General features: G+C 45.9%; 1 protein-coding gene across 10 annotated transcripts in view; it reads left to right on the forward strand.

The window, feature by feature from the left end:
* The first annotated feature begins 6,600 nt into the window (after positions 1 to 6,600).
* The window catches only part of Tmem241 (transmembrane protein 241), a 108,064-nt gene continuing 87,612 nt past the window's right edge, over positions 6,601 to 27,052 (forward strand). For all 10 annotated transcript variants that reach the window (XR_009589889.1, XR_009589890.1, XR_009589891.1 and 7 more), the window contains exons 1-4: positions 6,601 to 6,735; positions 9,760 to 9,806; positions 14,598 to 14,675; positions 22,972 to 23,053. Coding sequence is in view for 7 of the 10 variants with exons in the window: in XM_060377673.1 (XP_060233656.1) it covers positions 6,664 to 6,735; positions 9,760 to 9,806; positions 14,598 to 14,675; positions 22,972 to 23,053 (279 nt within the window). In the remaining 3 variants the exon portion in view is untranslated. The remainder of the gene's footprint in view (positions 6,736 to 9,759; positions 9,807 to 14,597; positions 14,676 to 22,971; positions 23,054 to 27,052) is intronic.

Consider the following 27,052-nt stretch of genomic DNA (forward strand, 5'->3'; position numbering starts at 1 on the left):
TAGTCCGAGAATGTTTTCAGCCTCTGAGACTTACTGCTGACTAAGGTGACTCATTCTAGTTCTTTCTGAACTCTGGCTGGCTGGTTCAACTCAGCTGTTCTGGCTCAAAACTCTTCTAGCTGACTGAGTCAATCTGAATGGAATTGCTCTGCTTGGCCTCAAACTAACTCTAGTAATCTGTCCTAATCTTCTGGCTCCTTCTCATTCCCTGGCCTGTCTGTCTTCACCTGTGTCTAGCTTGTTCTCTCTTCAACCTGTCTCTGAAAACATGAAAAACTCTCCCAGTAAAACGACCTTCCCCCCCCCCCTTTCCCTGCCTCTCTCTGTGCTGCTCCCCTAAGTCCTTCTTTTTCCTGTTTCTTCAGGTGAGAGGTGAACATATCCTATCCTGACTCATTCTGTCATATCTTTCTCTGATTTGTCACCCTCAATTAGACATCACTTTCAAACATGGGTGCTTCCTTCTACAAACTAACTTTAACTTCATTGCTTGGGATTAAAGGTGTGCACTAAGGGTTTATCTGTATTCCAGCCAGAGTAGCCATGTTGCTGGATTAAAATCCCTCTCCACTTTACCAGTACACATGTTCCAAGCCTGACCCACACAGGGAAGGTGTTGCTACGCCCATGGGTCTGAGGCATTCAGCCCTTGACTTGGATGTGCCCATGTCAATGATACACATTCACGTAGGACTTCATTCATTCAAGGTTTCCTTGGCTCCCCACAGGGATGGTGTAACAGTGATAGCGCTTAGACCTTTACGATTTAACAGTGAGTCTTTGAATGGAGTCGTGCCCATCTTGCTATGTAGTGAAGGGAGCATGAAGTTTAAAGGGTTTCACTGCAGCATTTACTCCCTCTCTGCTGATGAACCCAACAGTGCTCAGCTTAAACAAAACTGTTGACAGATTTGCAGTGTCCTTGGGATCAGAACATCCTTTGGTCTCCAAAGAAAGCATAAGTAAGGCTCCTTTGTTTTTAATATTGAAATGAATTTAAATGTTTGCAAATAGCTTCCGAAAGACAGTTGTTGTTAGGTGCCTTTCCAATCGATTTGTATGTATGTATATATGTACAAATACATGAATGAACACACAATCCTGTGGCTTCTTAAGTTATGTTGTTCAAAGCCTGTAATCTCCCACAGGGTTTAAAAATTAGGCGAAGTTTACATTTTTAAGTAGTGTTTAAAAATTAAGTTTACTTATTTCTCTCATCCTAAAGAGTTCCATTTTGCAGCTGAAGTTATGAGGTGGTTTTGTGAGGTACCCTGTGCAGGTGTGAGGATGAGAGATTCAAGAAGTTCTGGTTTCAAGCAAGTGTAGCTCATTTACTGTGTTGAGCATCCTTGTTTGGGATGGCTAGAGGCAAACACACATCACCTCTGGGGCTTCTGTGGCCTTGTCAGTTGTGTTGAGTCTCCTGTCAGTCATCGGGGCACCTTCCGCAGCTGGAATCACAGTGGGCCACCATGCCTACTTGGCATTTCCATGGCTTCTGGAGATCTGAACTCCAGTCCTCATGTTTGCACAGCAGGTTCTGTAACTGCTGACCAATCTCTCCAGCCCTGCAGTATTTCCTTTAATGAACATTTCCTGTGTCTGTTCTGGTGCACTGAATACTTTTACCCTCAGGCCTTCAGCTTGGCACCACTGTTGTCAGCACTCCGGCATCCAGGGAACAAGAATGAGAGTGAAGGTGGATTGGACCTGTCCTTCCCCTCCCCAACAACCCCGCCGATGCACCTCCCCCACCCCAGACAGGGTTTCTCTGTGTAGCCCTGGCTGACCTGGAATTCACTCTGTAGTCTAGGCTGGCCTCGAACTCAGAGATCCACCTTCCTCTGCCTCCTGAGTGCACCACTGCCCAGATGGACTCTGGCTCCTTTGTTGCTGATTTAACACACACACACACACACACACACACACACACACACACACACACGTTGTAGGGCACACACATATGTCAGGGCAGACGTGTGGGCCAGGCTTGGTGGCAGGTGCCTCTACCTGCTGAGCCATCTCAAGGACCCTTGATTGTTTGCAGATATATGCATTGTATATATATCAATATTTTATCTATATATATATTCTCCTTCCATCTAGACTCAAAATTACACACAGCCCTTTTAAAAAATGCAGATAATTCTAAAAGTGGGGGGAAAAAAACACGAATGTGTGTGTGCCACAATGTGAGACATGGGCCTCATATCCAAACTTGCTGAGGATGATCTGGAACTCCTGATCCTCCTGCCTCTACCTCCTGAGTTCTGGGATTACAGGTTTGTTTTGCCACTTCCAGGTTTTCTATCCACAGGAGAGCCTGAACTCTCGGCCTCATCTGTGCTAGACAAGCGCCTTACTGAGTCACGATTCTTGCCCCTTTTTGCTATGTTTAGTTTCAGATTTCTCATCCATATTCATAAAACATTGATATTTAACTGTTCATTGAGGAGTACTTAGGTTGCTTCAAAAGTATGCTTCTGTTTCTACTATCAGGGATTCTCCATTTATGCTGTCATAAAAACTAATTACTGGAAGCATTTGGGAGTCTGATGCAATATTTCAATGTGTGGAAACACTTGCTGCCAGAGTTAATGGCCTGTGTTTATTCCTGGGATCTACAACATAAAAGAGAACGGACTCACCAACTGTCCTATGACCTCTACACACACCTCATACATACACACAAGCAGATGTGCACACGCCCAAATAAATGTCTCATTTAAAAACATTTGGGGATGGATATTCTGCGATGCATTGTTTTATCCAAGCATCTCCTACTTTACCATCTAACAATTTTTTTTTAGCATTACTGATAATTTTCAGAAATAAATTACCAACATCAACTCCCCTCAAAGGTCTAAGAAGTGGTTAGTTTTTTCTCAGGTGCAGAAGGTCAGTCTCATCCACAACAGCTTATTGTTTGGCTGTCAGACCAGCAGGCTTCACTTTTCTTTAGTCTTTGGTCCGTTTGCTCTGTGAGCAGAACAGTGCTTTAGAAGGGTCAACAACTCTGGCAAAATCAACCAGCACATTTACTACTAATGTCTATCCTGATTTGTGGGAGTCTTTATTCTAGTAGTTTCTACTTGTTAAACAAATTCTGTAAAAGACAACAGTAGAAATAACTAGGAAGTAAAGAGGGATCAACTGAATCTGTTGACTTACTGAAAGAGTCCAGGACAGGGGACCCTCAACACATGCCAACCATTAACTGCAAGCAAGTCCTGTTAGATGGAAATTGTCTCTGTAAGAATTATCCAGGTCTGAGATACAGCGCCTACAATAACTTCCAGGAAAAATCACATTATGTTTGTTTATCTTGACTACAGAGATGATATATGTAAGCTTTGCTTAGGTGATATACTTTGGCAATCAATTTCACTTGGGAATTACAAATCACTAAATCTTTGTGTGTATGTTGGGGAGGGTGGAAATCAGGGGACTTCGGGTGGTACTCCTCCCTGTATGTATGTGTGTGTGTGTGGGGGTGTGTGTGTGGGTGTGTGTGTGTGTGTGTGTGTAGGTCAGAAGACCTGTTACCTATGCATTTTCCAAATCATTTCATAAATTGTTAACAGACTTGTACAGGTCAGTTCACCAGATACCCTGGTTATTTTATGGTGGACATTTGTTCTGAGTCATGGTCTGATTTTGAAGAAGCATAGTATTGTTGTTTGTTAAATGGAGAAAGAGACAGGCTGCATTTTAAAGCTAAGTAAGGACATATGCAGCTCTGGTCACTGCTGGCCCCAACAATCTCACCGGGGACCTGAGTCTATATTGTAGGGCAGAGAGAAAGAAGAAACCAGGATCTTGGATGGTATAATGGCTCATCACTGGTGTGTGTGTGTGTGTGTGTGTGTGTGTGTGTGTGTGAATTTGTCCTCTCCTTCCACTTTTACATGAGTTTCAGGGATTGCACTCAGGTTTCCAGGATTATGAAGCAAATGCCTTTGCCTGCTGAGCCTCCTTTGCTGGCCCAATGTGATAGTTAATGTTAACTGTCAGCCGATGAGATTGAGAAGCAGTGCATACCCCTGAGTATCTGTGAGTGTGTTTCCAGAGAAGATTAGGTGAAGGAGGGAGAGCAGGCAGCTTTACTCACTAGGCTGGGGCTGGAAGGTATGGGAGGGAATGAGGGAAGGCTCCCTGCCGTGGCCATTGTTTCCCTTCTGCTTCCAGACATACTCTGCTCTGTCAAGCCCTCTCAGCCAGGAAGGACTGAGCCACAGCAGTCTTTCTTAAGCTGCTTTCCTCAGCGGTTTGTTACAGAGATGGATGAGCTAACTAAACCTGGAGACTGTATAGCTTATCATCCATACAGGTAAGCCTACAGAAATGCAAAACCAAATGGGAGGTGTTGAAATGAAGCATGACTCTGTGGCCACTCTCGCCCTCAGGGGTATCCAGGCCCCAGAGGCACCACTGATGAAGCTCTGGACCAGACTGTACTGGAAGCTTGATTGCTTCTAGGCTTTCCTTTTATTGTTTCCAGTGCTAGGGAATTTCTCGGGTGTGTGAACCTCTGGGTCTCTGCAAGCACCAGGGTTGGCAGCGTAACAACCCTTGCAAGGCCAGAAGGAAGCCCAGCTCCATACGACCCAGTAGCTGGTGCTGGTTCTAACTTGTAGAGTCTGACCCTGTGCAGTTTATTTTAGGCGCATTTAAGTACATTACACTTTGGAAAAAAGCTTCCCGACGTAGCACAATCTGCTGTGTATAATAAAGCGTAAGGCATAATTACATTGAGATTCTTTTCCAAGTACATGTCACCTCTTCCGTAAAGATGAGTTCTATAAATAGACTATATGTGTCATCTTGAGGGCCAGAGGGTTGGATCTGGTGTGGTCTCAGTCACACAGAGAGCACAAAGGTCACAAGGCTATTAACTACCTCCAGCCTAGATAGTGAAAGCCCGGGGGAGCCAGGTGCGGCCTGACCACATATAGAATGCAGAGTTCACCAGGCTATTAACCACATCCGTTCCCAGCCTCCTGGGCAGAAGACGCGGTATACAGCTCTTCCTTCTTAGAGACAGCCCTGTGGGTTTTAACATTCCTGCTTTCCTATGTAACATGGTCCCAGACCTTAACACAACTGACTCCATGACGGAAGAACCATTCAGGCTGTAAAACTCAGCACACAGACAGCATCACTTGCCAGAACTAAAACAAAGGCCTAATCCATCAAAGCCCGTAGTTCTGGGAAAGTCTCTAGAGGTAGTAACCTTGCTTTTTGGCTTCTGTAGTTCTGCTTCTGTTCGTGTTAACTGAAGTATGCCAACCCAGGACATGGTTTTGTGTTTAAAAGCTCACCCTGTGCTGTTTGTGGGGACACACATGCCACAGCACCCACATGGAGGTCAAAGGTCAATCCATGGGCCTCTGCTTATGTCATTTGAGTTCTGGATATGGAACTCAAGTCTTGGCAGCAGGTGCCGGCTTTTGCCTGCTGAACCATTTCTCTGGCCTACCTGCACCTTCTGTTACTCACACAATTCACCAATATGTCCCCAGTTCAGTTCCATACCATTTGCCAGAATCTGGGCTAATGTCTTGCCCTGGGAAACAGGGACTGTGTTTAAAATTCTACTTTGGAAAAGACTTTTAAGTCCGTTGTCCAAAGTCTCACATAGCCCAAGCTGGCCCCGGATGCCCTTTGTAGCCCGGATGAAATTTGAACTTACTTCTAAGCCACTTGTCTCTTCATCCCAGCTGCTGGGATCACTGGCCTCTGGCACTATGTTCAGATAGAGTTCTTCTTTCATAGACATTTCTGCACGATAGAATGCCTTTTCTCGTCCCTTCTTCAGCTTTCCTTTTAGCATATTTTTAAGATTTATTTTATTTTCGATTACTTGCATATCGTAGTTCAGTGTGTAGTTTTATGCACGTGTGAGTGCTGGTGCCCAAAGAGGTTCAGAAGAGATCTTCTGGAGCTGGGGGTTCTCCTGAGGTGGACTCTGGGAGTCCTCCGCAAGAGCTGTATACACTCTTAACCATTGAACCATCTCTCTAGCCTCTTTCAAAATAACTTGTGTTGGGGCTAATTTGTTTGTGGGTTTGCCAAATTAAAAAGAAGCAACACCTGCCGGGCACGGTGGCGAACCACTGTAATCCCAGCACTCAGGGAGGCAGAGTCAGATGGATCTCTGTGAGTTCGAGGCCAGCCTGGTCTACAAAGCGAGTCCAGGACAGCCAAGGCTACACAGAGAAACTGTGTCTCCGAAAAATAAAGGAAGAAAGCAACGCAGAAAATCTGAAAATTAAAAAAAAAAAAAAAAATCGGCAGACATTCGGTAAAGCCTATAGCATTTTCCGTCCAGTCATTCAGCAATAGCTATGGCTATTTTCCTTCAAATCATAAAGAAAGGCTGTGACATCTTCCCTAACGTGATTACTTGCTCGTCCATCCTTTCCTACCACTGACAGCCAGAGAGCACCCACCGGGTCTGGCCACCCTAGGACTCCCCGCAGGCGGCATACAGAGCACAGCCTGTGCGCCCCGGCGGCGTGGTCCCTTTAAGGGGGCGGCGCCCGGGCGAGCCGCTCGCTGATTGGCGGAGCGGAGCCTCGTGGCAGGGGCGGAGGCTGGGGCGGCCGCGTGGGCTCCGGGGCGCGGGCGCCGCCTCTCCCCGGGCGCCGGGAGAGCAGGCAGATGAACGCGAGGCGCTGCCTGCTCGGCCTCACCTTTTGCACCTGCTACCTGGCCTCTCACCTCACGAACAAGGTGCGCAGGCGGGCGGCTGCGCGGGGGCCGGGGGCCTCGCGGTCCACGTCGCCGAAGCTGCCCCCGGCTGGCGGGTCTGGATGGGGAGGGCGCGGAAGGCGACGGCGAGAGGGAGCACTTCCTGGGAACTTGGTTTTGGACCGGGAGGGCTGTCTTTAAGAGGAGCCTGAGGATGGAGCCAAGGGCTCCCGGGCTCCATCTCTGCCTCTCATCACTTGGGCGGGGGCGAAGGTAGGAGGACCCGGGGTTCAAGGTCATCCTCCGCTACATCGCGAGTTTGAGGCCAGCTTGGGATGCTTGAAACCCTGCCTCAAGTAAATAATTACAAACACAGGCAAATAAACGGAAAGCAAGCCCCCTTGCTTTTTCCCCAGGGAAGGAAAAGTTGAAGAAATCAAACACATTCTGCCCCACCTCCGACAGCCTTCTGTCCCAGAACGCAAAGATCCAGAAGCGGTGGAAAAGATGAATTCATTAGCTCTTACCCCACTGATTGGTTCAGTTAGTCTTTATCTCCGTTTCAAGTATTTGCGATATACCCGAGGGCTTTTTTTATGGTTTAAAATCTGGACGAGGCAGAAACTGCCCGATTTTGATAGGAGTGAGAAGTTGCTTTGAGTTCACTGGGTCCTCCTGCCTCTTCCTCCCGAGTTCGCTAGGATTTGTAGGTGTGAAGCACCATGCCCGGCGGTTATTATTATTGTTACCTTTTAAAGATTTGTTTATTATTATGATATGTGTATGGTTGTTTTGCTTGGAGACCGGAAGGCATTAGTGTATCTGGAGTTAGAGATGGTTGTGAGCCACCAGGTGTTCAGGTCCTCTGGAAGAGCAGCCAGTGTTCTTAACTGCTGAGCTTTCTGTCTGTCTCTGGTGTGTGTATGTGTGAGGGTGTACCTACTATTGGGCACATGTGACGGTCAGAGGACATCAGTTCTGACCTCAGATCATTAGGGCCATGTCACCAGCCCTGTGCCTTCCTCCCCCAAGATAGGGCTTTGCCACAAAATCCAGACTGGCCTGGACTCTTCCTCCTGCGTTCTGAGTGCTGGGGTTACAGTCAGGCGCCACTATACCTAGCTCAGTGATGTTACTAGAACTAACATTCAGTTTGTCAAAGATTTTATTCTTAATTACACATATGTGTGGGTCTGTGTGTGGGTATGTGCATGTGAATACAGGTGCCTGAGGAGGCTGGACACACTGGATCTCCTAGAGATGGAGTTAGAGGTGGTTGTGAGCCAAGCAGTGAGACTGCTGGGAGACTCACTGAGGTCTTTTTTCAATATACGCAAGTACGCTTCAACCTCTGAGAGGTGGCCATTTACCAGCCCATAGATTTCTCTTCCCAAGTTCTTCAGCCAAAGTGAGTGAGAGCGTCAGCATTTTGTTTTATTCTGTGTTACTAGGGGCTTGAACCCAGGGTGTCGCTCATGCTCAGCCGCTGACCTGCACCCCCGTTCCTGCCGGAGTTTCAACATCTTAGATCTCCCTCAGTCTGTAGACCAAAGCTAAGCACACAATAAATTGAATAAATATTTGCCATCATAATGAAGGTTGTTATGGGTGTTCCAGGACATGCCCAGGTCTCACCTCATCCTGTCTCCTGTTCAGAATGGAAGCATGAGGGAAAGGTAGAGTGAGGGAAAGGCTGAGTGACACGGGTGAAAAGACTTGAGGGAAAATCGTTACATGGAGTACAGCACAGGACATCACCCATAATCGTAACATGTAGGAGCTTATGGAGAATTTTGGGTAGGTGGAGAAAGGTACTTCCTTGAACTTCCTCGGTACCTTTGAGTCTGTTTATTGACTCCCTCCTTTTTTTCCTCGCTTTTCCTCCCCCTACAACCTTTTTTCTTTCTTTTGAGAAAGATCTCAGCGTGTAGCTCCAGCTGGCCTAGAGCTAGCTTTCTAGAGCAGGCTGGCCTTGGATTCACCAAGATCCACCTGTGTCAGCCATCTGAGCAGGACTGAAGGCATGTGCCACTGCACCTGGCATGACTGCCTTTGTGTGTGTGTGTGTGTGTGTGTGTGTGTGTGTGTGTGTGTGTGTGTATGTGTGTAAAATGAACAGTTCTTTCCTAAAAAGTATTTAATGGCTTTAGGCAAAAATGAATGAATGAATGAATAAACTTAAAGGGTTCATAATAGAAAAAGATGTCTGCAGAGACAAAATGCCCTTCCTTCACTATAAAGCTCTACCAATTGGATTAAAAGACTTAGGAAGGTTGGGGAGTGCTTACCTGTCAGGTGTGAGGACCTGAGTTCAGATCCCCAGAACCCACCTACAAGCCTGATGTAATAATGTGTGTCTACACTTCCAGAGCAAGACAGGAAGCAGAGAGAGGGGGATCCTGGGAGCTCACGGGTCAGTTACCCTGGCGTATGCAGCGGTGAATGACGAGACACTGTAACTTAGACAAGCTGGAGGCACACACATTAATACCCAGGGCTGTCCTCTCACCTCCACACATGTGCTATGCCCGTGCCCACACTCACACATATGAACATGTACACATACATACACCAACAAATTATACAGAACAAAGAATTAAAAAAAAAAGAATTAATATAAATACAGATTGAGTTGGTATGGTGGCCCAACAAATTATACACAACAAAGAATTAAAAATGAAAGGATTAATATAAGTACAAATTGAGTCGGTATGGTGGCACATACCTGTAATTTTGGTACTTAGGAAGCTGAGGCCAAAGGATTATCTGGAGCCTGGGTTGCATAGCAAGTTCTAGGCTAGCCTGGGCTACAGACAGGATCTTGTCTCAGGAACAAACAAGCAACAGCAAAACAAAAACAGAAGTGTACCTCAGCTGAATTGCTCTAAAAAAGGAAAATCTTTTCTCTTCAGTATAACTTGGCTGTTCTATTGTCCATTCACGATTTGAGGGAATGAAATCCTTTAGATATTTAAACATACTCCAATTTCTTCAACAGGAAGATTATTATGTACTCTGTCTATTTTGTCTTTCAAAATGTCCATTAATCTGGTGTTTGTTTTTCAGTATGTCCTATCTGTCCTGAAATTTACCTACCCTACATTATTCCAAGGGTGAGTATCTTTTTTTTTTTTTCTCAGATTTTGTTCTTTAAGATTTAGATGTTGGTGTGTATATGTGTATGACACATGAATGAAGTGCCCATGGAGGCCAGAAGAGGGCATTGTAGCTGGAGTTTCAGGCAGGTGCCGCCATCTGACATGGATGCTGGGCACCGAATTCTGGTACTTTGCAAGAGCAGCATGTGCTAACCACTGGGCCGTCTCTCTAACTCCCTGGGCAAATGTCTTTAACACTTTCATATGCATTTGTAGGAAATGTCCGTACAATGTCTTAAAATGTTCTTTGAAAGAATTTTAGTAACTACATAGGTTCATCTTCAGCTAGAGATACTATAATTTATTCATTTTGTTTGTAGGTATTGGATCATGTCCCACTTAAGGAGCATTAAAGCCCCAGATAGCTTTGTATTTGAACCCTCAAGCTTGGAATGACTTCTTGGATATTCCCATTTAAATTGGGTAAAAGAACTTCTTTAGCATTCTTTCTTTACTTCTTCATATTGAGACAGGGTCTCTCTACATACTTCAGGCTGCCCTAGAACAGGCTGGCCTCAGACTCAGAGATCTGCCTGCCACAGTCTCTCAAGAGTGCTGGGATTAAAGGGGTGTGCCACCATGCCTGGCCATAAATCGTTTTTAAAAACTATTTTACCATTTTTAAGAAAGAGGTGATGTTTTCTTTATATGAATGCTTTGCCTGTATGTATCTATGAATGTATGCACACTGTGTGCTTGGTGCATGCAGATTTCAGAAGAGGGTATCAGATCTCCTGGAGCTAGAGTTATAGCCCATTTTGAGCTGCCATGAGGGTGCTGGGAACTGAACCCTGGGAGATTGGTCAGTAATCCTGACCACTGAGCCATCTCTCCAGCCCCGGTTTACCTTTTAACTGTGCAAGCATTTGAACGTTTCTGAAATACCATGTCCCAGCTATGATTATTTTTTCCTTTCTATGAATTTTTAAATTTTATTTATTTATTTTTGGTTTTTTTTTAAAGACAGGGTTTCTCTGTGTAGCTTTGACTGTCCTGGAACTCACTTTGTAGACCAGACAGGCCTCAAACTCAGATATCTGCCTGCTTCCTCCTCCTGAGTGCTAGGATTAGAAGGGTGTGCCACCACATCCCAGCCCTTTCTGCAAATTTTATTTTAGTTTTACAATTAATTTATTTATTGTTTTATAAAAATTATTTATTTATTTAATTTATTGATTGTAGCCCCCTCCCTCCTTTCCTCCCAATTCTACCCTTCCTCCCTCCTCCCCCATACTCCCTTCCCTATCCCTCAGAAAAGGGGAGCACCCCTTTCCATCCCATCCCAGCACGTCATTCATAAATTCAGATAGTTTTCTTGTGTGCTTACTTTCTGTCCTTACCTCTTTTCAGTACGTTTTCTGTTTGTGCCTTTTACCCACTTATTTTCACTGAGGTTTTAGCATTTTTCTTGTTTACTTGTTTACATTTTGGTTTTGGTACTGGGGATGGAGTCTGGGATCCACCCCTGCTAGGGATCTGCTTTACTGCTTAAATATATCACCTGCCCTTAATTTTTTTTTTTTAAGACTAAGCTAAGTTACTTAGGTTGGCCTTAAACTCATTCTGTAGCCCAGATAAAGCTTTGAACTTGTGATCTTCTTGCCTCAGCCTTCCCATTGGCTAGGATCACAGGCCTGAGCCACCAGGCCTGATTTTAGTACATTTGTCACATTTTAAAGATGTAACTGACAGGGGCTGGAAAAGATGGCTTAGTGGTTGAGGGTGTTAGTGAGGACCAAAATTCGGCTCCCAGCACCCATAGCAGGTAGCTTGAAATTGTTTGTAACTTCAAGTCCAGGGACTCGGGTGCCCTCTTCTGGTCCCCTTTAGGACCCCCTGCCTACCCCTCACACCCTGCCATATACACACCAATAAAAAGTAAAAAATAAAAATAAAATGGTACTACCACATGAGCACCGTATTTATTGGGAAAATTTTTGTAGTTTGTTTTTTTACCTTTTAATTTCTTTATAATTATTTTTATTACTTTATGCAGGTAAACAAGTTTCTTTTATGGCCACTTTCATTGCATTTCCATTGATGATTATTTTACTCTTGAATATATCATTCGTATGTTTGATAAAGCTCTATTCAGTTCCTAACCATTGTCCATTTACTTAAATGTATGGTCACTGTGAGAAAATGGTGCCTCCTCCAATAATTAACCAACTTACAATATTTATTTATATAATCCTTCCTTTTGCCTTTGGATCCTTAAAACAATATATAGTTAGTATTCTATGGTCTCTTTTTCAGTATTCTTGTTTTTGTTTTTTATTTTTATTTTTTTAGAAAAAAAGAGCTGTTGAATTATTTACTTATTTCTTTAGTTTCCATACAGGGTTCCTCTGTGTAGCCTTGGCTGTCCTAGACTCCCTTTGTAGATCAGGCTGGCTTTGAACTCACAGAGATCCGCCTGCCTCTGCCTCCCTGAGTGCTGGGATTACAGGTGTGTGCCCCCACACCTGGCTTGAGCTGTTGAATTTTTTTTAAAGCATTATGCCATTTAAATATGTACAGAACACATTCCTCATGCTTCTTTTCTTAAAAAAAAATGTGTTTGGGTGATGGAGAAATGGCTCCGTGGTTAAGAGCACTTGCTGCTCTTGGGAAAGACTCTAGCACCCATAGTTCGGTTTCTATCATCCACATGGTGGTTCATAACTGTCTATAACTCTAATTCCAGAGGACCTGACATCCACTCCTCGCCTCCTCAGCCACTGTACCACATATGGTACACAGAAATACTGAAATGCAGACAAAAACACCCATACACATAAAATCATATATATGAAGTCTCCAAGCACTACTACATGACTCTTGGGGGAAGATTGACCAGGTTCAAACCACTGCTCTAGAACAGGCTGATTCAAGGGAGGGGCATGAACTAGTTGGTCTGTTCTTGACTGGGCCAGTGAAGCATGAGGTCTTACTACTGATCAGTTGTCTTCTAATGCATGAAGAGACTGGGCCATAGGCAATGGGGCAGTCAGTACCCACAAATTCCAAGAAGTAGGAAATGGCTGACTCATTTTAAGGTTGTAGGCTGTGTGCCTTGGGATTCCCCAAGGCCGGAGAGAGAGCTTGCCCTGAGGAGGGCCTGGCCTAAGGCGAGAGGGCTTTGAGTCACACGTAGGAGACTTTGTCCTGGAGGCTGTGGGTTCTTGGTGTAGTATCACAACACATGGGTGTGTTACAGTCACTTGAGGTGACGTGTCTCACATCATTTGTGACTAAAAATAGGCCCTTAAAATATCTGAATGAATCATGTAAAATCTAACGGTGACTAAACTGAGGGGGCCCTGAGAGGGTAGACTGTTGTCAGGTATGACCCCTGGACATGGATGTGAACATGGCCGTGATCAGGGTAAAGTAGAACTTCATGTTACAGACAGCGGAGAACAGAAAGGATGCCTTTAGAAACTGTCCGAGGGAGGTTAGCTACATGAGGGATCCATGGACGCGCCATGAGTCTCCGAGGTGCCTGGGAGGCTCCTTCATGGGTGCATTATTTACAGGGGGTGGGGCGCTGCACTTATGGCAGCCCTAGGAGCTGACTGAGGAGAACATCACTGAACAGAATACTTGCAATCATCGCCTCCATCGCATCCGAGAGATGGCCTTGAACTCGTATACCTCCACCTTTAAAATTTATTTTTATGAGTGTGTGTGTGAGTGTGTGCAGTACCTGAGGAGGCCATTGGGTCTCCTGGAACTGGAGTTACAGGAAGTTGTAAGCCACCAAACATCGGTGCTAGGGTCTGAAGGTGGGCTCTCTGGGAGAGAAGGAAGTATTCTTACCCAGTGAGCCATCGCTCCACTCCCTCACAGCCCTCCTGGCTCAGCCTCCCAAGTGTTGGGAATCCAGGTCCGTTCCATCACACCTGGCTCATTTGGCATTTTGGTACACTTTGCACAGTGGGAGAGGGAGGGGTTGCTGACTTCTGCTGTCCCTGACTGGACTGCTAAGAGCATTGTGTGTCTAGTGAACTTCATGACCCCAGGGTGTATGTCGCTGGGGAGGAGCCGAGGGCTGAGGAAGAGCCAACAATTTTTAAACAAGTGAGTGGCATGATTTAATTAACAGCTGAGGGGGAGAAAGCTACAAGGTGGTGAGTGGATGGTGGGGACAGCCCTAGGTACCTGTTATAGGACTAAGCTAAGGAAGCAGGTGTAAGATAGTGAAAGACTAAATTACAGAGACAGCTAGGAGGTGGCTTTGGATGTAGACGCTATTGTGGGGCTAAACACAGCCATGAGGGTTTTGACAAGTAGATGAGGGACGTGAAGTCTGAGGAAGGGCCAGGAAGGAGGGTGGGCAGATTCGGGACAGTAGGATGACAGTCAGGGTTGGGTGTATCTAAGGTGGCATTTTACATGGGACATAAATGGGAGCTTACGGGATTTCAGTGTAGTGGCATCTGGGTAAGAATGGAGATCTGGAAGTCACCCATATCTATGGGCTATAAATAGGTTGTTCAGGAAATGTCTAGAAGAGTTGAGCAAGAGTGTTAGCTCACTGGAGAGCTGGATTCAAGTAGAGACAGAAGAAGGTCTGAGGAACTGGAGGGTAACTGGGGAAATTGGAAAAAGGATGTAGAAGGGTTGGAAGGATTGTATTGGTGACGTCAGCAGGCCTGTGAAGGGTTGAAAGGATTGCTCTGGTAACGTCAGCAGGCCTGTCACAGCTGCGGAGTGTTGGACTCCGTAGGCCTGAGTAACTAATCCTGACACCATCTTCTCCAGGTGGCAGACATTCATCGGTGGACTTCTGCTTCATGTGTCATGGAAGCTGGGCTGGGTGGAGATCAACAGCAGTCCAAGGTACAAGAACTTCTTTGTAACTGACTCATGATCCACGCACACTTGCTTTAATTATGTCCTATTGCACCAGGAGACATGATGTGTGCTCAAGTTATTTGGTCCTTTAGTTCTTTTCCAACCTTGAGATTTAGTGATTTTATAATAAGATAAGTCTTAAATAGGGTCACTAATATTAAAATTACTAGAGACATACAAAGTACAGCACCGTATTAATTTGCCTTTATTTTAGGTATAAGGATCTCCACAGGTAACTTACGGGAGCAGCTTTAAGTATTCTTGGAAATGTGTATTGAATTATTTTCTACTTACAGAATAGCTAAGAATAATACTCATATACTAGTTACTTTTCTTTTGCTGGGATAAAACACCAGGACCAAAGCAATTTATCAAAGGGAGGGTCTGTTTCGGGTTTCCAGTTCCGAGGGCTAAGGTTCATGATGCTGAGCCGAGGCTTGGCAGTGGGGTAGCTGAGGAGCAGCTGAGAGCTCACAGTTGCTCTACAGGCAGGAAGACAGTACATGGCTCTTCTGATTTGTCATTACTTTTTTTTTTAATTTTTTGAGATTATGATCTAATTACACCGTTTTTCTGTTTGCGTTCCCCCCTCTAAGCTCTCCTATATACCTCTCCTTGCTCTCTTTCAGGTTCCTGGCCTCTTTTTGCATTAATTATTCTTACATGCACATACTAGGTGCACATGAGCTTCCTGGATTTTATTATGTCCCTGTTCATGTTGTCCTTGAGGCGCTGATGTAATCTAGAGGAGCAGCTTATTAAATATCACTTTCGCTGTAATAGTGGACTGAAAGAAATGACGTGTGAAGTTCTTTTGTAATGTACAAGGATCTGGGCACACAGTTGAGTTGGTAAAGTGCTTGCCTGCCTGTAACCCCTTCACTGGTGGTGGTGTGGTGGTGTGGTGTGGTGTGGTGTGGTGTGGTGTGGTGTGGTGTGTGGTGTGGTGTGGTGTGGTGGTGGCAGGGTGGTGTGTGTGTATGTGGGTGTGTGTGTGTGGGGGTGAACTCACTGGTCAGCCAGTCCAGCAGAACCACTGAAATTCAGCGTTGGTGAGAGACCCGACATCTGAGGTTGACGTTGGGCCTTCACATGCACACATGCGCAGACACATAAATGTGTACACATACAAACACATAGAAAAAATACTGTGGTCCTTTTACCTGTACAAGGATTGGCCTTGCAGTGGTAGGGTGTCACTAGGCGATGCCAGTGATCAGCCTATGATCCTTGATGGCCTGGGCTCCCTGTTTTCATGTTTGGAGCTATCTTTGTGTCCACGAGATGTCAGTAGAATACAGAATTTTTGAGAATTCCATTTGAGGAGCCCTCGGGCACCCATAACAAAACACTGCCGAGCGTTTGCAGGAAGCAGATGTTCTCTCAATAAAGCATGCTCTATTTGAAGAGCAAGCGATTTAATTTAATTAGGCTTCGTCTCAGTAACAACAGCGCTATTATGTATGCCAACAGAGCCTCACAGTGGCGGGGCGCGCACGCAAAAGGAAAGCAGACCTGTGCTTCCGGTGAGAGGCACTATCTGGGCTTCTCAGTCAGGTCCAGGGGCTCGACAGATCAGCACAGTTCTCAAACCAGACAAGAGGTCTTTCAGTGTGACAGTACCTGCAACCCTCCAGTCATCTCCCACCCTCATACAGACACATACATGTGCATGCAAACGTGCACGTGAACATACTTACTGTCTCAGCTGTTCCCCAGAGGCCCAAATGCTAACGGGACCTGAGACCTTCCACAGCCACCACAGAGCTGAATTCTATTTTGTTTCCTTTGTGGGTGAATAATGGAAGAACTAACCCACAGAAGAGTCCCAAATGCCACCAGCTGACGAACTGCAAGTGGGAAGAGGGCACCCCCTCTGTTCCTGACGTTCAGACCCTTGGCTCGTAAGACTCAATGTTAGGCCTTTCAGGGAGGCCAGGGGAGTGTGAACCCTCCATAAACTGACTGTGTAGCCAGTTTAAACTTAAACTTCAGAGCCTGTATCTTTGAGTAGCACTTCTGGGCATTTATCCTGAGTGTTACGGAAACATCACTCATACAAGAAAATAATATATTCAAGGATGCTCATGCAGCATTGGATAGTAAAATATGCAGGACTGACTTAAATATCCAACCAGAGGACATGCACTCGATTGTTATTAGCATTATTGGTTCAGTTATTATTAATGCAAGTCAGTGGTCATTAATTCAACTATCAGTAAATTGGGTGTGGCTTTTTGACTTGAGAAGTTGAGAAATTAAGAAGATTATGAGACAATATGTACAACAAGATCCCATTGTTGGAGAAATGTTAATATATGTAGCATTTGGGCACTGGGAGGGCACCTAACAGGTCTTGTTTGTGTGCGCGCGCGCGCGTGTGTGTGTGTGTGTGTGTGTGTGTGTGTGTGTGTGTGAGTGTGCATGCTTTGTATTGTAATTGCAGTGTTTTTCTTTTTGTTTTCTAGTTTTTGGGACAGGGTCTCACTGTGTAGACCCGGCTGGCCTTGAACACCACACTAGGCCTCCAGTGTTTTTCTTAATGTTGGAGTGTGGTGGGAAATGGCAGCTTCTCAGTGCTCAGAGGGGCCAGGTATCCCCACAGCCAGCTGTGCCCCAGTAGGCCAGGTTCAGCCATCTGTCCTCAATAAACCAATTAAAACAGCTAAGTTAATAGTGAAAAGTGGAAAAAGATGATGGAACTGGGAAGCATGTCAAAGAGTTCCAGTGGTGCGCCTCACCCCATGGCTTTTCAGGGTCCTACGGTGAGGTTACAGTTTACTGCAGGGCGAAGCAGTCCTGTGTGGCCCTGCCTACCGTTGGCCCATGGTGTCTTCTGTAAGGTCACTTAACAGGTTGTACCTCTTTTTCTCCCCTCCTGGCCTAGGTTTTTTCTTTTTCCAATTTGAGACTCCTGGGGTAATTGAGTTTTTTGGAGGAGTCTATTTGAATAGTGTGACAGCTAAAGTGAAGGGCACAGGGGTCTCCTTTGAATGTTTTCATCCCTGCCAGTCCACTTACACAGCCTCTTCTCCCTAGTGTGTTTGAAGTTCCAAGGAAAATGCCTGCACCCCCTTTTGGCTGCTGGGCAAACACTCTCTCACGAGCACACATTGAGATGACAGGTCAGTATAAGTCACAACGTCCTGTGCCTGAGTCATGACCCAGATGTTTGCAGCAAATGCTCACCCGGTGTCCCTGCCACATTGCCCAGGAGTCTCTTCTGTATCCTGTTGAAGTTACGCCTTTGTGTTTCAGAGTAGGGATTGGCACATAAGATGCTGCCCGGGGCTGCTTTCTTTTCCTCACATTCTCAGTCAGCAGTGCAGACTCTTGCCTCTTGGAGTCTGTTACTCAGCAGGAGTTTCCTTTGTTTATTTTAAGAGGGACTCAAGTACAAAGGTCTGGGACTTCACTGACCTTACATTCCAAAGCCTTAGGCCTGCTGCAGCCAAGCCAGCTGCTGGCTGGCCTTGAGCACTGGACTTCTGGTGCGCGGCCTGCTGTGGGTTTGTGTTCTGTTGCCTTTGAACCTTGTAAGCTTGGTATGACAGGTCCGAAGTGGGAAAGCCTTTTCATAGGGGATTGGCCGCCATCTGCAGTATCACTGGGCCCATGAGGGTGGGGACGGCATGGTCGTCAGCCTGTTCGCCTTGTGGTTGGGAATCCAGACATCTGTTGTTCCAGGCAGGACTGGTGATAGTGGAGAATATACGCCTGTTAGCTTTTTGACCTGATACAGAACTGCCATTGTGCTTGCAGCTTACCTGTCTGTAGCCTTGTCTCCCATTAGAGCATGAGGGTTGTGTGGGCAAAGTGCAAAGACGTGAATTGAAAGCTTAGAGCTGGGCAGCCTGGACTTCAGACTCTGGCCTGACATCTACCAGCTGTTCAGTAGGAAAGTGACCCGAGGTCTGTGTGCATCTGTGTAAGTGGACAGTTTTTGATGAGAACAGGAGGTAGGAACCGGTCTAGTAAGGCAGGCATCCCATAGCAACAGTTTTGAGGATGTCAGAAGGATTCTGGTCCCTTTTTCTTTGTTATCTCCTTGTCTGTTGCTGCGATGAAACACTATGACCAAGAGCAAGTTCCATCACTGAAGGAACTCAAGCAGGGCAGGAACCTGGAGGCAGGAGCTGATGTAGGGGTGCTGCTCGCCAGCTTGCGCCTCATGGTTTGCTCAGCCTGCTTTTTTATAGAACTCAGGACCACCGGCCAGGATGGCACTTTTTGCAATGGCCTAGGCCCTCCCCCATCAATCATTAGTTAAGATAATGCCCTCTAGGCTTGCTTACAGCCCTACTTTATGGAGGCATTTTCTCAGTGGGGATCCCTCCTCCAATGACCCTAGCCTGTGTCAAGGTTAGGTGACAAAGATAGCCAGCACTCCTAAATGAGCACCTGAGGATCCTGCACACCCAGCTGGATGGACCACGTGGACTAACAGCTCACCCTCCCCATACCTCGCTCCATTTTCTGCCATAAGTCCGTTAAAAGACCCCAGACTAGCAGCTTGAAAGGAACCTTATATCTGGGACTCCTCCTGTTCTATGGGAGCACTCTTTTTTCCTCTTCCTTTCCCCTAACAGCCTAAGTGCCTACCTATGAATCTATAGTAGATTTCTCTCTAATACCCATCCTTTGTGGTTCATGAATTTCACTGTTTTTTTTTTTTTAAAGTTTTAACTATGTGTGTGTGTCTGTATGAGTGTATGTAATGTGTACAGGTACCCTTGGAGGCCAGACATGCAAAAGAGAGTCTTTCTAAACTACCCAACCCAGATGCTGGGACAGTTCGTCCTCGGCTCTCCCTCCTCCTAAATTTTATTCTTTGACTTTAGAGACAGAAACCAGGAAGTTATTGGTGGCTGTCTTAGTCAATGTTGTATTGGTTTGAAGAAATACCACGACCATGGCAACTCTTATTTAAAAAACAAAACAAAATACAAAAACATTTAACTGGGGCTTGCTTACAGTTTCAGGGGTTTTGTCTATTACTGTCATGGCAGGAAGCAGGCATTGTGCTGGAGAAGCAACTGAGAGTTCTGCAGCCAGAGTTCTACAGCGGGATCCTCAGGCAGCAGGAAGAGAGGCACTGAGCCTGACATGGGCTTTTGAGACCTCAATACCACCCCCACTGACACACCTCCAACAAGGCCACACCTCCTAATCCTTTCAAATAGTGCCACCTAAGCATTCAAGTGCATGAGCCTATGGAAGGTGTTGGGTCATTCAAACCGCTACAGTAGCCATTGAGTTTTCTAGATCCTAGCTCCCCAAGGAAGAAAGATGTTCTCAAGGACGCCCATATTTGTACATTGCTTTATAAGTAGAAAATTCAAGCAAGGCATGGTGGTGCATGCCTGTAACTCTGATGTTTGACAGGTAGGAGGATCAAGAATTCAAAGCCAGTCTTGGCTAAAAAATAAGCTCAAGGCCATTGTGGGCTATATGAGACCTTGTCTTAAACTCAAAAGTGAACAAAGCATTTAATGTCCATAAACTAAACCTAGAGAGAATACTGGAGGTCTGCCTAGCCCACCTTGAATGCTCAAAACACTTAGAGAATCATATAGTACAAAGCCCATTTTATATTAACATGTTGGATATTGTTAAAAATTTGAGTAACACAGATGATCCAAAGAGACACTGAGACAAGGTTACTGGGACTAAGGTCTCTCAGCTTGGGTTTTATTGCTGTGAAGAGACACGATGACCATGTCAACTCTTTATTATTATTTTATTCATCCCTTTTTTGTTTTGTTTGTTTTGTTTCTTGTTGAGACAGGGTTTCTCTTTGTAGTCTTGGCTGTCCTGGACTTTGTAGACCAGGTTGGCTCGAACCTACAGAGATCCATCTGACTCTGCCTCCCCAAATGCTGGGAGTACAGGTGTGTACCACCCTGCCTGGCTCAGGTCAACTCTTATAAGGAAAACAGGCTGACTCACAGGTTCAGAGGGTTAGTTGTCATGGCAGGAAGCATGGTGGTGTGCAGGCAGGCCATGGTGCTGGAGTAGTCGAGAGTTCTGCATCCGAAACATCAGGCAGCAGGAAGAGAGAGACACTGGGACTGGCTTCAACATCTGAAACCTCAAAGCCCACACCCAGTGACACACTTCCTCCAGCAAGGCCACACCTCCTACCAGTGCCACTCCCCATGAGCCTGTGGGGGCCATTTTCATTCAAATCACCACATAACGTTATTATTATACCATTGGCAAACAGACAGAAGAGCTCTGAGGAGAGTTCAGTTCTTAGTACCAGGGATAGATGGAAGAAGAGGAGGGGGAGGAAGAGGAGAATCAGGGTTCACATGCCAGAGGAGGGACCCTCTTAGACCTTGAGAGGATGGAGGGAAGGTGTCCCAGGCTGGAGGCAGAAAGACCTGGACCAGGATGTGCACAGTGTCAGTACCGTAACATCAGTGCCCTTTGATGTAAGCTCACCTCCCAGTGTCAAGATGGCCAAATGGGGTGGCTTTTGCCTGTCAAAAAACTGTAAAGTATTTAGTTGACGGTCTTAACCATTGTTAAGTCAGATGTCTTCATGAGGTTGTTGTGTGGCTTTTTTTTGTTTGTGTGTGTGTGTGTGTGTGTGTGTGTGTGTGTGTACAAGGCCGGAGGTTGACATTGGGTGTCTTCAATCACTGTCTACCTGTTTTTCTGTTTGTTTTTTGAGGTAGGTCTCTGAAAATCTGGACCCTGAGCTCCCAGCCAGACTGGCTGACTATCAAGCCCCAGAGGTCCTCCTGTCACCCCAGCTCTGGGATTACAGGCGTTCACCGCCACACCCAGATTTTACTGGGGATCTTACTCAGACCCTCATGTTTGCATATTGAGTACTTTGCTAACTGAGACAAACCCTGGCTCCTATAGTGTAGATTTTGAAAACTACAGCATGGGGCTGGGAAGGCTCAGAGAGTAGGCACACAAGTTGCTGGTCCAGTGGACCTGGATTGGATTCCCAGCACCCACATGTCTGCTCACAACTGTGTGTAACTCCAATCTTGGCGGGTCTGATGCCCTCTTCTGACCTCTGTGAGTACTACACACACAGTGTGCAGATGTACAAAAGTCCATCCATACAGAATAAGGTGAAAAAAAAAATGTAGCACGGAGAACATGGAACACGGTGCCCAGCTGGCTGTCAGTGCTTGCTACATGCTGTGATGCTGCCGTTCACAGTGAGCCCTAGAATCTTTGGAGTTGCTGTGAGCGTTTGCTGAAGTAACTGATGTGGTCAGTAAGATCTGGAGGCCGTCCTGGTACCTGGGAACATTGCTGTGCTAAGCCCCAGTCTGATCTTGGCTTGGCTGCCTGTCCTGGACAGTCAAAGGGAGGACTGTTTGTGAGTTTGCCATTGCACCAGGGTAGTCATTGACTGCTTTGGGATTATTATGTTGTCTACGGCTCAGATGGCTTTACTTATTTTTATTCATTGTGAGGTTGACTCTGGGAACCTCAAGTAGTAGGGAGACTTCCCTTAACTCCACTAAGAGGAAATAAGTGGCAGCCTCCATGAAACATGCCCTGTGCCCAGTTCTCTCTCTCTTGTTTGTTTGTTCATGGTTTGTTTGTTTGTTTTGAGATAGGATTTCACAGTGTAGCTCTGGCTGTCCTGGAACTCACTGTGTAGACCAGGCTGGTCTCGAATTCACAAAGATCTGCCTGCCTCTGCCTCCCAAGTACTGGCATTAAAGGAGTGTGCCACCACCCTTAGCTTATTTATTTATTTTTGAGGAGAACAAGACTGTAATGAAAAATCAAATCCTAATATGATCAACGTGAGCCAAAGAAACGTGCCCTCCAAAGCTTTCAGGGTCCTTTAGAACTTCAGGTTAATGTTTGATGCCTCCAGAATATGACCACCCTGTTGAAGCTGAGATTTATTATTTAAAAACCATTTTTTTCAAAGTTGTGATTCCACAAAGCTGTTTGAAACATCTTAGGTAAACAACCTTTTAAAAAAATTATCAGTATACTTGAAAATTAATGTATAACACCATTGAAGAAAATCAGCTGTGTCCTCTCCCTAAGCATGAGGCAAGGCCTATCCACATTCATTTTCGGGAGTGTTCCTGAACGCTAACACGACAGAGCTGTATGTCACACGGCTTCATTTGCTTATGTTCTCAGTGAGGAGCACATCTCACTCGTCCCCTCCCCCACAGTATGTAGACAGCTGGGTGGAAGGAGCTGGTGCCTCTGGGGGATCCTTTCCAGCTAGGTCTCTTCAAACATGAAGTAGCAAAAGCATTATAATTTCTTCTCCTCTTTTCAGATCCAATGTTTTGACATGGCTTCCTGCTTCACTGCTGTTTGTGGGTATAATCTATGCAGGGTCCAGAGCATTGTCTAGACTGGTGAGTATTAGAATTTGTGTGGGGGGGGCAGGGACACACAAGCCCTCTGTCCTTGTCCCCTTTGTGTATAATTTATTGCACTTGGCATCCATTGGGGGTAGGCATCAGCCCGAAGGTCTGACTAGATCGGATAACAGAGGTGTCGGTTGGCTTACTGTAGCTGTGATAGAAACACCCAAGGAACGTCTTCAGGGAATACATTTTGGCTCCTGGTTTCAGAAGGTTCCACACTGAGTCTTTGCCTCTCAGGTTCTGGGCCTGTGGTAAGGTTGGACATAGTGACAGCAGAGGGTGTGTCTAAGGCTGAGCATCCTGATGGCAGAGGATGTGGAAAAGCTGTTTACCCCTTGACAGACGGGAAACAGAGCAGGGCAGAAGATAGAGGACCAGGAGTAGCTTTCAAAGGCACAGCCCCAGTAACCTACTTCTTCTAGCTAGAGGTCTTGCTGCCTGGAGTTTCCAGGCATTCCCAAATTAGTACCTCAACCTGAGGACCAAACCTGCAATATGTGTGCCCTGCTGGAGGCCTACTTCATATCCAAACCAGGACAGAGAAGTCCTGGGCCTGAGCTGACATGCAGCTTTTCTCTGCTTTTGCTGACTTGAAGGTAACTAGAAAATAGGGCAGTGCCAGCTTGTTTCACAAGATGGAGGTGGGCAGAGAGAGAGAAGCAGCAGCAACTGTAAAGTCCACCGCAGTAAGGCAGGAAGTAGAGTCAGGACTAACCTTTACCTGCTGCTGAGAAGAAACTGGATTTACTAGCGAAATGAGCCAGGGATGCTGGATAAAGTTGGGAACACAAGTGTGGCACATAGGGAGCCAGTACCTGGGCACCAGTAAAATGACTTGCCTATTGTATCTTCTCACTCCTCATCTCTCCCCCCAAGGACTGTGGTTTTTGAACCATAGGGGTGTTTCCAAATACATTATCCAGAACTCCAAATGTAGTTATTTTGCCACCAAGAGAATCCATTAAAACCACCATGGACTTAGAGATCAAGATAGTTTTAATGCCTCCTCTTATCTTTTCCTGACATCTATTTTATTTGTAAGAAAATGCCCCGTATGGTCTGACTTTTGGAAAGATGCAGAATTTGCAAAATAATTTAGTCTTTTTATAGCATTTGCTGTTATGTTAGGTCCTGAGACCTCAGATATAAAAACAAAATCTGTCTAACTAGATAACAATGTCATGGTTAGGACAATGTCAAGTATAAAATAGCAGTTGAGAAGGTAATTTTGAAATTGAGTCATCATTTTTCTTTCATGATTTATACACTTAGCAAATGGAATGATTTGTTCAGAAGGGTGGACACTCCCTGGGTGGCCTGGGAGCTGACCACAGTGCACGGCAGTGTCCAGCACAGGGGATTCAGGCAGTTTCTACTCTTTCCGCTGCTTGTTTCTGGTTCCTTACATTTAATTTTCCCTCCAAGTTCTGGGTAGGTGTGGGTGCCAGAGGTTTAAAGACTGATAAGTCAGGTGTTGAGCTTATGGTGATAATGCTTTTTTTTGTCCAGTGATCCCCCCCCACAGGTTTTCAGAGTGGTTTTCTTTGTATCTTTTATTTGTTTATATTTTTATCTTGTGTGTACATATATGTTTGTAGGTGTGCCCACTTATGTGCATATATGGATTTTAGAGGTCAACATTGGGAATCATGTTCTATCATGTTCCACTGTGCACACATACACACACACACACACACACATTTGAGACACAGTATCTCGGTTTCTTTTCTTTTTTTAATATAATTTTATTTTATTTACATTGGTGTTCTGCCTCCACGTATGTCTGTGTGAGGGTGTCAGATCCCCTGGAACTGGAATTACAGACAGTGAGCTGCCATGTGGGTGCTGGGATTTGAATCCGGGTCCTCTGGAAGAGCAGCCAGTGCTCTTAACCGCTGAGCCATCTCTCCAGCCCCCAACGGTATCTCAGTTTCAGCTACACTGTCTGGCTGATTGATGAGGCGGCGGGGTCTGCCTGTCTGCACCCCTCCAGCACTGGGGTGACAGGCGTACACCTTCACACCTGGATCTTGGCTTGTTTCAGGTAATCTGACTCAGGCCCTCGTGTGTGTGCATCAGGCACATTATTTGCTGAGCCACCTCTCCAGCCTCTTTTATATCGTATCTGAGTCACAGTCACTGGACAAGCGAGGGCTCAGGCAGATGCCCGGCACCTGATGGAGGAAGAGATGCAGCTGCAGACTCTTGCCGGCCTGCCTCTAGTCCCACCACGCAGCTGCAGCGGCTCCTCCTCTTGTTTGTCCTGTTTTGTCTTTCTCAAATTTGTCTCTGTAAGAACTAATGCATATGGACTTTTAAAAATAATCATTTTAATGATATATATATATATATTTAAAATATGGATTGGTGTTTTGCCTGCATGTGTCTGTGTGAAGGTCTCAGATCCCCTGGTACTGGAGTTGCAGGTAGTTGTGATCTGCCATGTGGTTGCTGGGAATTGAATCCGGTCCTCTGGAAGAGCAGCCAGTCCATTATCTCTCCAGCCTGGACTTTTTTTTCTCATTTCTCTTTTAAGGCAATGTCGTCCTATGTAGCCCATTCTGGTTTTTAGACCTATAATCCTTTAGCCTTAGTCTCCTGAGCAGTAAGTGTGGGTACAAGTGTGTGCCGCTTTGCTTGGCTACTTAGAATCATTTCACTCTGTTAGAGAGCTCACACTGGTTCATGTAAGTTGTAGGAGAGAGACCTACTTTGGGCCTGCCTAGATCCAGAGAGACCGCAGTGACCTACCCAGAAAGTTCAGCTCTTCTCTCTGCCCTTTACTTCTGCATGGTATCTGTTCCAGTGTCACCCCCTTCCCTCTGGGTGTCACTAACCTCAGGCTCACCTCCTCACGGCTCACAGGGGAACTATCTTCCTAATGCCTCTTATCTGAGTCCCAGGCTTTGCTTAGATCAGATCCACGGGGTCACTGCCCCTTGCTGTTCTGCAGACCAGCTGAGATGGTGGGGCTGTGTTTCCCAGCCTGCTGTGGGTCACAGCTCTGCCATCAGCCACTGTGGTTGGTGACACTCAGTGACTGGCTGGCCCAGGTGCTCAGACTGAGGGACTGTGGCAGATTCTCAGCATCAGGCACCTTACTGCAAAAAGGGACTCGAATCCCGGATGGCTAAAATCTCTCAAAACCCGTCATAAATGTCCATTTAGTTTGTCCTCGGCAGCCAGTGAGCTGTGGACCCTAGAACAGTGCTTCCGAAGGACAATTTCTAGGTGAGCCTGCCTTTGAGCTTGCTCTGTGGTTACCGGATATACATTAGCTTCAGCCCTCAATACACTGTTCAGTTGAGCTGTCTTGTGGTTCAAAGCAAGACTTTTTGAAGAAGGTGATTTACACTGCAATGTAACCTTCCATTTTCGTGCGAGTCCCTGAGCGGACTGACGTAGAGCGTACCCTTGTCCAACAGGCAGCGATAGGCTGCTCATCTCAAATCTGTTAGAGCAAGCCCCGACCCCTGCAGCCAGTGGGAGTGGGAGGGCAGCGAGTAGGAGACGCTGTTACTGGTTTTTGTTTTGTTTTGTTTTTTTCATGAAAGAATTTAACCCAGCATCTTTTCAGTTCTTTGTTTTTACATTGCTGCATAGACATTCCTAGGGTGGATAAACACCAGGCACTCACACGATTTGTGTTGGATGGAAAACAGGCCTCAGTATTCTGGTGCCAAACTGTCAGTTAATGAATCCATGAGGAATTGGGTTAAGTGCTCAGTTAAAGTCTGTGGGTGGGTTGCACAAAACACTTTGAGTAGCTGCTTTAGAAAGTCCTCCTTGATCTGACAGAGCCTCGAAGTTCTGTTCTGATGTACGGCTCCTGGGAGCAACCTGAGTGAGCTTTGCTGGGTTCTGTGGGGAGTTCTTTGTGGATTTTTCCACCTCAGACTCAGTTAACTGATACAAAGAGGTTAGGGAGAGAAGAGAGTATTTTAAGGCTTGTTGTTGTTTGTTTGGCTTTTTTGTTTTTGTTTTTGA

The sequence above is a fragment of the Meriones unguiculatus genome, chromosome 2, assembly GCF_030254825.1.
Source record: "Meriones unguiculatus strain TT.TT164.6M chromosome 2, Bangor_MerUng_6.1, whole genome shotgun sequence".
Taxonomy (NCBI): domain Eukaryota; kingdom Metazoa; phylum Chordata; class Mammalia; order Rodentia; family Muridae; genus Meriones; species Meriones unguiculatus.